This window comes from Pangasianodon hypophthalmus, chromosome 8, assembly GCF_027358585.1.
Source record: "Pangasianodon hypophthalmus isolate fPanHyp1 chromosome 8, fPanHyp1.pri, whole genome shotgun sequence".
NCBI classification, from domain to species: domain Eukaryota; kingdom Metazoa; phylum Chordata; class Actinopteri; order Siluriformes; family Pangasiidae; genus Pangasianodon; species Pangasianodon hypophthalmus.
This window is the reverse complement of record NC_069717.1, coordinates 20,671,964-20,681,409: the sequence shown is the minus strand read 5'-3', so window position 1 is coordinate 20,681,409 and position 9,446 is coordinate 20,671,964. Positions and strand designations below refer to the sequence as shown.

Genomic DNA, 9,446 nt, shown 5'->3' with positions numbered 1-9,446 from the left:
TATACATTTAAGAAAATTGTTGAAAATATTTTCCACAATTTGAAATACCAGAAAAAAAATAGCTGCATGTGACTAAACAGAAAAAAACACCTTATCTTGAAATATGAAATATTTTATACTTAAAGTGCTGGATTCTATATTCTGATTCTGATCATCTGTGGTTTTATTTATTTCCACTGTGTCATATTTTTACACTTTATTTCAAATGATTTTAGTTCTACCATCTTTTTTCAGCTTGGGCCAACAGTTGACAGAACTTAGTATCTACAGATCAGAGTTGTGTACCTTATAACAAGCTATATGATAATCCTGACTTTGATAAGCTAAAGAGTTTATGTTTGCTTAATCTGATTTCTGAGAGGCTGACAGTTTGCAAAATATGATGATATGCATCTATGAAGGTCATATCCTTGTCACGAAAAACAGGAACCCACATAGTAAGTATGTGGGCTTTGCATTTGTACAGATGATAAAATCTAAGGCCAGTTCTTTTCTAGAAAAAAATAACACCTTTCTTTCTTTCATTGATTGTATTTGTAGGTTATTTTTTTAATTTTTTATTTTTTTTTTTTTTAGAAACAATGGTGAAAAAAAAAAATAGTGTGGTCTGCACATATATAGAGTTTTACATTTACCTTAGCAAATGATATATACACAGCAAATACAATTGTCCATTCTCATACATTTTACACACACACACACACACACACACACACACACACACACACACACACAGTTTCACCATACAAAGGCTGCTCTTTCACGGAGCATGCGTGCACCAAATCTCTGCCATTCTCCCTGGTGTATCCATAACTCCTGGGTGGTATCCAGACACGCCAACACTGCTCCACCCTTCCAAGCCGTGAGCCGAGGGTCCATGTCCTACAGTGACATTATCAGGGGTTACTTGATGCGGAATACAATATTTGACCAAAGATATGATACCTGGTTCTTTCTTGCTGACCTTACTGCATTATATGTATACATTTGTGAGAATGCTTTATGAAATGCTGCCCAACCTGATTAAATGTATCACATGTAGGTCCTAGCTATTAATAAAAAGACTTTAGTGTTATCAGAGTGTAGAAAACAGTAATGCCTGCTCTTTCCTTGAAACTGATCGAGTGAAAGCGAGGGTGCTTCTCATTTCGTTAATTACACCTCGTTTATTCTTTGCTTCCTTTCCTTCCTTGCTTCCTTTTTAGCTCCTCTCTTCGAGGAAGCAGAGAAAGGATACAAGAAAAGGAAACGAGGACAGGAGGAACTGAAAACAAGCTTATTTACCAAATAAGTTCTCGCTCTCTGAACCATCACTTTAAAGCGACTTTAGTGACATTACTTATTGATGACGTGTTTCACAGCTGTATTAACTGTATAACAAGTCTGTCTATACAGATCAGCGATTACACACTAAATTATCCTTAATTAACACACAATTGCTCAGACTTAACCCTAAATCTGATTCTACTCATCGCTTGACTTCTCCATTTTCAACGTAAGGCATCGTAATTGACTTTCATGCAAGGGATTTTATGTGGGAGTGTGGTGTGTTTATACTGCAGCATCACACACTACAACAAAAAACACTTCCACATAGAAAACACCCATGTATCACTGTTCTCCTTAATTCCTCCAACTGCATTTTAAGAATTGGTACATCCATTCATCCAAAGATGATGGGCTTTGATCGATTTCTGGATCATGCGCTGAAGAAGGTAAGATGGAGGAATCAAGGAGGCACCAGTTAGAGTTCTGAGAAGCACCCTGAGTAATTGGGTGACGGCTACTTTCCCATGCAACATCTGCTTCATGAGAGGAACGGAGATACCTGAAACAAAAAGAACTGATATCTGTAATACATGAATTTTAATAAGGTGCTCAGTTTTATGAGGTGAAAGGACTTTGAGCATGATTATGTTTCCTTTATCTGTAATAAATCAGTCAGACCCAAAATATACTTGTCATTACAAAGATGAGATTAAGCCTTCATGAATTATATTGGCAACAAAATATTTTATGATGGCCTTATTCAAATAACAAGAGCTACCCACACTGTTAATAATTACATGTGACATGTTGTTTAGTTACATGTTGAAATGCTGCTGGACAACTAGACTTGACTAGTTTGCCTAGAAATGCTTGTATAACATTTTTATTGCATTATTGGCTATAAACTATTGACACACTCAACGTATTGTCACTTTCTTTCTTGCAGAAATTACAGTATGCTTTCTCTCTTTGCCCTTCACGGTAGCTGTCACCCACATAACTTTTTTTTTTTTTTTTTTTTTTTTTTTTTAAATATAAAAACAAGTTTAAGGTTGTGACAGCCAGGCACTCAGGTGAGTATATGACATGTCTAGAAGGCACCAGTCATCTGACAATAGGCTTTACATCCAGTGCTAAAACCAACTTAAAAGAGAGCACTGCTTTAAACACATTCAAACCATAAAAATATAACTTTCAAAAGTATTTTCAAGATTTCAATTTCATTCAATCATCTGTATGAACCTTGGATAAAAGGTGAAAGAAATCTGAACCAAAGATGCTAATAAACCCACCAAATCAATAAATAGGTCAAAATATAAAAATATTAGAAGGGTTTCCATACTGTTTAAGTACACTCAAGATAATTTATCTTGAGATAAGTATTTCTGTACAATCTTGGTAACTGTATGAGTAATTATATACAGCAAAAAGTGCTACTATCCATGCAGATACCTTTGGCCGTGTGATGACCTCTACGTTCTCAACCATACGGCGGAAAGATGGAGGCATTTTGTTGAGAATGCGATGCTGAAGGAATTCTTGCGCGCCATGAAACAGGAGTCCACCACCCACCACCAGCACAGAGCTGTACATCTTCCTCTTGGTCTCATCTGATGCTGTGAGAAGAAATCCAAAATGAATATTTTGCAGTCTTGACTGCCTGTACACTATTGAAGAATGTAGTCTTTTATGTCTATCCAAATGTTTTGTCATTTTTAAGCAAATTTACCAAAAGTGTAAAATTGAATGTAAAAAAATGATGCAATGTTTCTGTATTAAATACAGAAATGTGTCTACATTATTCAGGAATCTTGGTGAAATTTGATAAAATATCAAACATCTCACTGCAACATCATGCTGTTTGATGTGAACATTAACTGAAGCTCTTGGCCTGTATCCGTATGATTTTTTGCCTTGCGCTTCTGCCACATGATTGGCTGATTAGATAACTGCATGAATGTGCAGGTGTACAGGTGTTCCTAATAAAGTAGATGGTGTGTGTATGTTTATATTCTAGACTAATCTTTGCATGCAAGTGCTATCTGTGACCCATTCTGTTTAAAAGAGCCAGCTCAACACTGTGATGTTACTAATGGATATCATAATTAATGGACACAATCACATAATGAATATGTTTAAGTGATTGTCATTCATCTGAGACAAAATAAGCTATGCTGTTTTTACCACAACAGTCGATGCTGTGCAGAATAGCTTTATCCAGTCCAAGAGCTTTGCCTTCAAACTGGGTCATTGCTGACTTCCTGGACAGAAGGACAGAAGGCATGTCTTCTGGGTCAGCTCCGCTCGGCAGAGCCTCTCCCTGTGAATGGCCAAGCTCCACGTCTTGGTTTCCTCTCTCTGTCTGGTCACCTCCTTGACTGCTGGATTCACCCTCGAAGCCTGAAGGCTTAGGGAGACCCTTCCGTTCCATGGATTTAGAAGACTGAAGGAAGAGTGAAAATAGATTCTGGAAGCTTTTGACTGTCATTGTAAAATAAAGATTGTTATATTGAGCTAAAACAGAGAGAGACAAGACAGCAACCTACACATCTTCAGCTCTTACTCGGAATAGACATTTCGAAACAAAGAATACGAGACAGTTCTATAAGCTTATTCTGTAATTGAGCAGAGAGAGAGTATGTACTTGGTCTTGTTTGCTCTGAGTACTTAGTAGGTAGTGTTCATCATGTGGATCCTCAGGAGCTCCCTGGGAACGGTGCTGCAAAGTGGTCATCTTCTGTCCCACAATTCCAAATGCAGCAGGGTAGAACAGAGCCATGGGAGCCTATGAAAAAGGAAAAACAAATAAAGCACCTGCACACACACGCACACAAACGCACAATTCAAAAGAAAATCAAAAGGACTGTGTATATATTAATGGATAACAGGTTACATCTCTTTCAGTAAGAATTTTCCACTCACACATCACATTTTTATTAATATCACTTGATATTTATAGCCTTGCTTTTATTCATGTTACTGAGGTGTGGATTAAACTAACTGTATTCAAGTGACCAGTCTTTTAGGAGAATTACTGTAAGTCTTAAATAACAAATATAACAAATTTCATAATCATTGTAATTTCCACCACTGTAACAGAATTAGAAAAATTGCAGACTCCAAGAATGATATGAGAACCGTGGATGTAATCAACGTAAGAAATCTATACCTGTAGCTTCTCGTCACCGAGCCGCAGCTTATAGAGGATCACTGGGGATTCTGGGAAGCGAGTGCGAAACTCATGATCTTGCAATCCACATATGTCCTGTTGGAAAAGACATTCAGTACATGAAAAACGTGGGCCAGAATTCCTTTTGCATCTATTTTGGCAGGATATGATGAATGTGCATGCATACCTGGTCAAGGTGACAAAAAGTCTCCTTAAGCTGCTGCAGCAACATGCAGTCCAGTCGGTTGCCTAGCTGGCACTCTCGGTAAGGAAAGCCTGCTCGTTGCATCAGCCAAAAGAAACAGCGCGTCACATCAGATCCTCCATATGCAAGACAAAGCCTGTAGAGGGCAAAGCATACATGTGTTTTGCTTGGGTTCCTCTTTTACAGAATATAAAAATGGAAATATCAGTATTTTGCTTCATCGTTCTAGGATTGTTGGCAAAACTGCATGCTTAGTAGTGCATGATTAACCCATGATTTGTTAAGCACTACTGAATTCACACACCATGAGCTTGCTCAGTTATTGATGATGTAGTTATAATTGTGAAGATTTGGCAATGCTTCGTTAGTTAGTACCTCAAGCACCATGATATGAAATGCAAAATAATTATCCTCCAAAATTTAAATTCAATTAAACATTCACCCACTCTTTATTATAATACAGTCCACTAAACAAAAATACTCCTCTATCTTTCACTCACCTGGAATTTCGGTGGGACACGCCATCCTCCACACAACACACGCTGGTCTTCTGATCACCCACATCTACCACACATGCACTACTCAGTCCACTGCCAAATGCAGCACACACTGACTCCTGGTGTACGATAATTGCTAAACACACAAATAACACAGAGTACATGTCAAATCAGAGACCACTGAAACTGGATCTCTGACACATGTCCTTCAAACGTCATCAATTTATTGTGTGTGTTCCTGACCGTGTAGAACAGACGGCCTGAAACTTTTGAGTGTGTAAGTGAAATGTGAACTATTTGCAACATCAGTCTCTTACCTGAGAAGCCCATCTTAACGAGGAGCATATTGACCACTTCTTTCACATGCTGTCTATTGTAGATGTCTGGAATCAGGAGGATGCATCTGTAGTACTAGAAGCACAACCAAAGCCATGCAGACAAATCAGTCATAAGTACCAGCCTTTCAATCTACATCTAATCCATGATGTGAAACATTAAAGGAAAACTCCACCCTTAAACACATTCAGCATTTTTATATTGAAATATTATGATGTTTCGCATGATTCTGGTGATAATTTGTTGGTTGGTATTCCTGTGAGAAGTTATCAGTTGTCCGTTAATGTCACAGGTAAATATTGCTAGCGCAGTACAATAGTGTTTAATAGAAGGAAAAAGGTCAACAATCTCAAAAATGAGGGATAACAGTCACGTTTCAGTGTTAGATCCTAAAAACAAAAGAACAACTGCTTCTTTTCATAGTCACCATTTTCCAGCAATGTCATATTAATGAGACATCCAACAAGGAAGTAGTGGAGACAACAAACGTTGCATATAACAACAAAGTTACAGCAGAGACCTGGCTCGGCTAGTTAGCGATCTACGAAATGAGGAGTGTGATTATATCGAAGGGTGGCTTTAGCTTGAAAGCTGATGCTTCGAACCTGATCTATTTGAGCAGAGTGTACAAATCGAGAGGAGGTGCGAGAGCTGGACAGACTAAAAGGCTAAAGCTCTGCTGCAGCATTCCCTTTAAGTAAAGATGAAACAAGGGCTAAATCCCACTGGCACCACTATCAGTTTACGTTTAAACTTAAAAAAAAAAAAAAAAAAAAAAAAAAAAAAGGGAAACAGAATTTCAATATAAAATAAATATTGGACACTACTGAAATCGCATTGTTAATTATAACAATTAATACAAAAGTCACTAAGGTGTATTTTTTCCTTTCAAGGAATGTTTTTCTCTCGGATACCATACCTTCAGGTCTTTGAGAGGAACTTCTAAAAGTTTCTGAATGGCATATGACCAGATGGTTTCCAGGTCTGCTAATACAGCAGTCAGAGAGCCTCCAGGCCCACTGTGGACATTCAGCTGACCACGACGAATAGGCCAGTGTAAGCTGTAACAGTCTGTGGGGTTCACGTGTAATGCCTAGACATGGAAAATCACACAGAAAAAAAAAAGAAGAAAATAAAAATCTCTGAAGTGAAAAGGTCATGACTCATCAATTTATATTTAATCCTTGAAAAAATTCCATCGTTTATATGACCACAGTCAAAGCCTTATCTATTAAGGAGAAATGGTCACACAGTCTTAGAAAAAAAAAAAATTAATGGGCTTTTAGCAGTATTATTCCAGATGTTAGTCTCCCAGATGTACTATTTCGGCTTGTGTGTGCACCACATGCTTACACCTCCAAGTTATCAAAAATGGTCTGGCCACATGTGTTAGCATTTTCTGTGAAAATATTCGAGGTCAGTAATTATGCCAACATTGTGTGTGAATCATAGGCAGGAAGCAAAGCCAGTATGCACTGCATACGCAGAAAAGTATAACAAGAAGTTAGCTGCTACAACAAGCTGAATTTCAACAAAAACACACAGTCTGATGTATTAAATACACTGTAAGCCAGAAGATATCAAGCAGGGTTTCAAATCTGAACTAGTCTGAACAGGTGCCAAAGCCAAAATAAAAGTAATAGAGGACAAGGTAAACACTTTCTATCTGTGGTAGAAAGGACCGTTGATGATCAGTAAAATAAATAAATAGATAAATAAATAGATAGATAGATAAATAAATAAATAAATGAATGAATGAATGAATGAATGAATGAATGACACAACCACCAACGAAATTCTGATGTGTCACAGGTACAGTCTAGAATAATTTTGGAAGATGCTCTGCCATGGCGTCCCATGCACAAGGACGCCGGCATGTTGTAACTATAATTTATCAATACTACAGTGCAATCGAGTTTGTTTTTGTAGTGTTTAGTGTTTACTGTATTTATCTTCCAACAGCATTCTACTTCTCACCTCGTCTCCTACTAAATACTCTGGCTGGTGAACGGTATTTGTCCATTTCTGCCTCGAGTTGGGATCCAAAACAGCTGGACGGATCTGCCTGTTGTACACTCTAGCCTGTCAACACACAAACACACACACACACTCACTAATAAATTCACTAATATATCTACTCCCAGGTCTTCTGAAGCCTGCCTACAGATACAGCATACTTGTTCCGCAGACACTGGAGTTCTTCTGGCCCCGCTGGACATCTTTTTAGACCAGATGGCCTGGTCCACCATCTTGAGACCATTTTGCCGCTGCTCACCACTCTCTGGTCTCTAGAGGAGATGAAGTAATGTGTTGGGGGAAAAAAAGAAACAGATAGGAACATTAGAAAAGGGCAAAGCCAGACAATTACCCAGACCTTTAGAACATGTCAAATCATTTTCCCATAATGCAATAATATCTTCAATAAGTTATGGATAATCTGTTTGGAAGAGAATGAGATTCAAACTTACATTCAGGCCTTCTCTTATTAGCCATGCATCCTCATAGCGTGCCTGACCTGGCTGTTTATGTCTACGGGCAATGACATGTGGAAGAGTAAGCGGCAATGTGTCTGTAGCTCGGCCTATGCGGAGGGACTGCGATCCAGGGCTGATCACCACCACGAAATTGGTCTGAATTTGCTGAATGGGGAGAAATTTGCATTAGATTGCAAGAATTCAAGGATTTTATCCTTAACATTTAAGCACACAGATTTAACATTGTAGAAAAGGCAGCAGGTGGCACAGTGGTGCAGTGTGTAATTGTTTTTTTTTCCACAGCTTCAGCTCTCTGGTTCAATCCGCACATGGTTTCTGTCTGCGTGGAGGTTCTGTGTATGTTCTTTCTGTGTTTGGGTGGGTTTCCTCTGGGTTCTTTCTTCAACCTCCCAAAAACATGTAGGTAGGTGGATTAAATTGCTCCAAGTTACAGAAGATGCATGCATGAAGGAATGAAAAGGCAAAGTTTCAGGAGCTGAATAACTTCTGGCTAATCAGCTGATGTTATATTTACCGTTAGTTTGTAGATTATTTTTTTATTTTAACGCCTGAAAAGTATTAGCATGCTTTATGGATACAAAAGTGGAAACAATACCTAATGTTAGTTGCAACACTATTGTTTTTTTTTGTTTGTTTGTTTGTTTTTTTGGTTAAAGAAAAAATTAAAAATCAAGCATTTTAAGACGTGTATGCAGTTACTTAAATAATAATAATTAAGCAGTCAAATAATTTAATTAAAATTACATCCATTTCCGGAGAGCACTACGACAGCTAATGTTTGTGTTGACAGCTCACCTAGCTAGTTAGTTAGCTAGATAGCTAAGTAACCTAGTTATCTAGTTAGCTACATAAAAATCCAGCTTTGCTTGTCTATTTTGCTTCAGCACTCAGATATCACCATTCCAGCCTCAGATATCACCATTCCAGCCTTGTTCTGATGCAGAAACTTGCTCTCTGCTTTTGAAAAGTGCTAAACAAACTGTGCAGCACTCTGTGCTAACGCCATGATACATTCACTTACCTCTTGTAAAGGCTCTGGGATAACAGGAGGAACAATCGGTCTTTTGACTCCTCGTTGCTCTTTTTCTTTGTCCTTTTCTCGCTCTTTATCTTTTTCTTTTTCATTTTCCTGCTCCCTCTCTGCTTGTGTCATTCTCCAGCACGTTCCTGACGGACACACTGCTGAACCGAGCTTCTTTTTCTTTAAAATGAGGCGGTTATCATGCAGCGTTCTGGCGTTTTACCGCCACCTACTGGCCTGGAGTCTGATACTGTGGTACTTTATTATTTCTTTTTTTTTTATTTTGCCTAAAGGAAAAGTCCACAATGAAACAGTTAATTATGTTTCTTGAAATATTTCTGATATTTTCAGAGAGTCTGGTGCAGTTTTTGTTTTTGGTTAGTGCTATATTGTCGTTGTTCCTGTGAGAAGCTAGTGTTGTGTATCGCACTGACGTCATGGGACGACATGATGC

General features: G+C 38.1%; 1 protein-coding gene across 1 annotated transcript; it reads right to left on the bottom strand.

Moving 5' to 3' along the window:
* Positions 1-337: 337 nt before the first annotated feature.
* On the bottom strand, positions 338-9,193 carry actr8 (actin related protein 8). The gene is made up of 13 exons (XM_026925240.3): positions 8,993-9,193; positions 7,945-8,115; positions 7,654-7,764; positions 7,454-7,558; positions 6,396-6,569; positions 5,458-5,551; positions 5,144-5,276; positions 4,626-4,779; positions 4,439-4,534; positions 3,914-4,054; positions 3,454-3,712; positions 2,722-2,885; positions 338-882 (listed from the first exon to the last, which is right to left on the bottom strand). Exons 1-13 carry the CDS (start codon positions 9,122-9,124, stop codon positions 739-741), a joined length of 1,878 nt encoding a protein of 625 aa, XP_026781041.1. The 5' UTR covers positions 9,125-9,193; the 3' UTR covers positions 338-738.
* Between the last annotated feature and the right edge of the window lie 253 nt (positions 9,194-9,446).

What these genes read in the sequence shown, in the direction of transcription:
- actr8 (XM_026925240.3), bottom strand. Translation starts at nt 9,124, where the DNA reads ATGACACAAGCAGAGAGGGAGCAGGAAAATGAAAAAGAAAAAGATAAA. An exon ending in CGTTAAGATGGGCTTCTCAG is followed by an intron (nt 5,277 to 5,457) that starts GTAAGAGACTGA and finishes TTGTGTGTTTAG; the next exon opens with CAATTATCGTACACCAGGAG. An exon ending in CTTTTTGTCACCTTGACCAG is followed by an intron (nt 4,535 to 4,625) that starts GTATGCATGCAC and finishes CTTTTCCAACAG; the next exon opens with GACATATGTGGATTGCAAGA.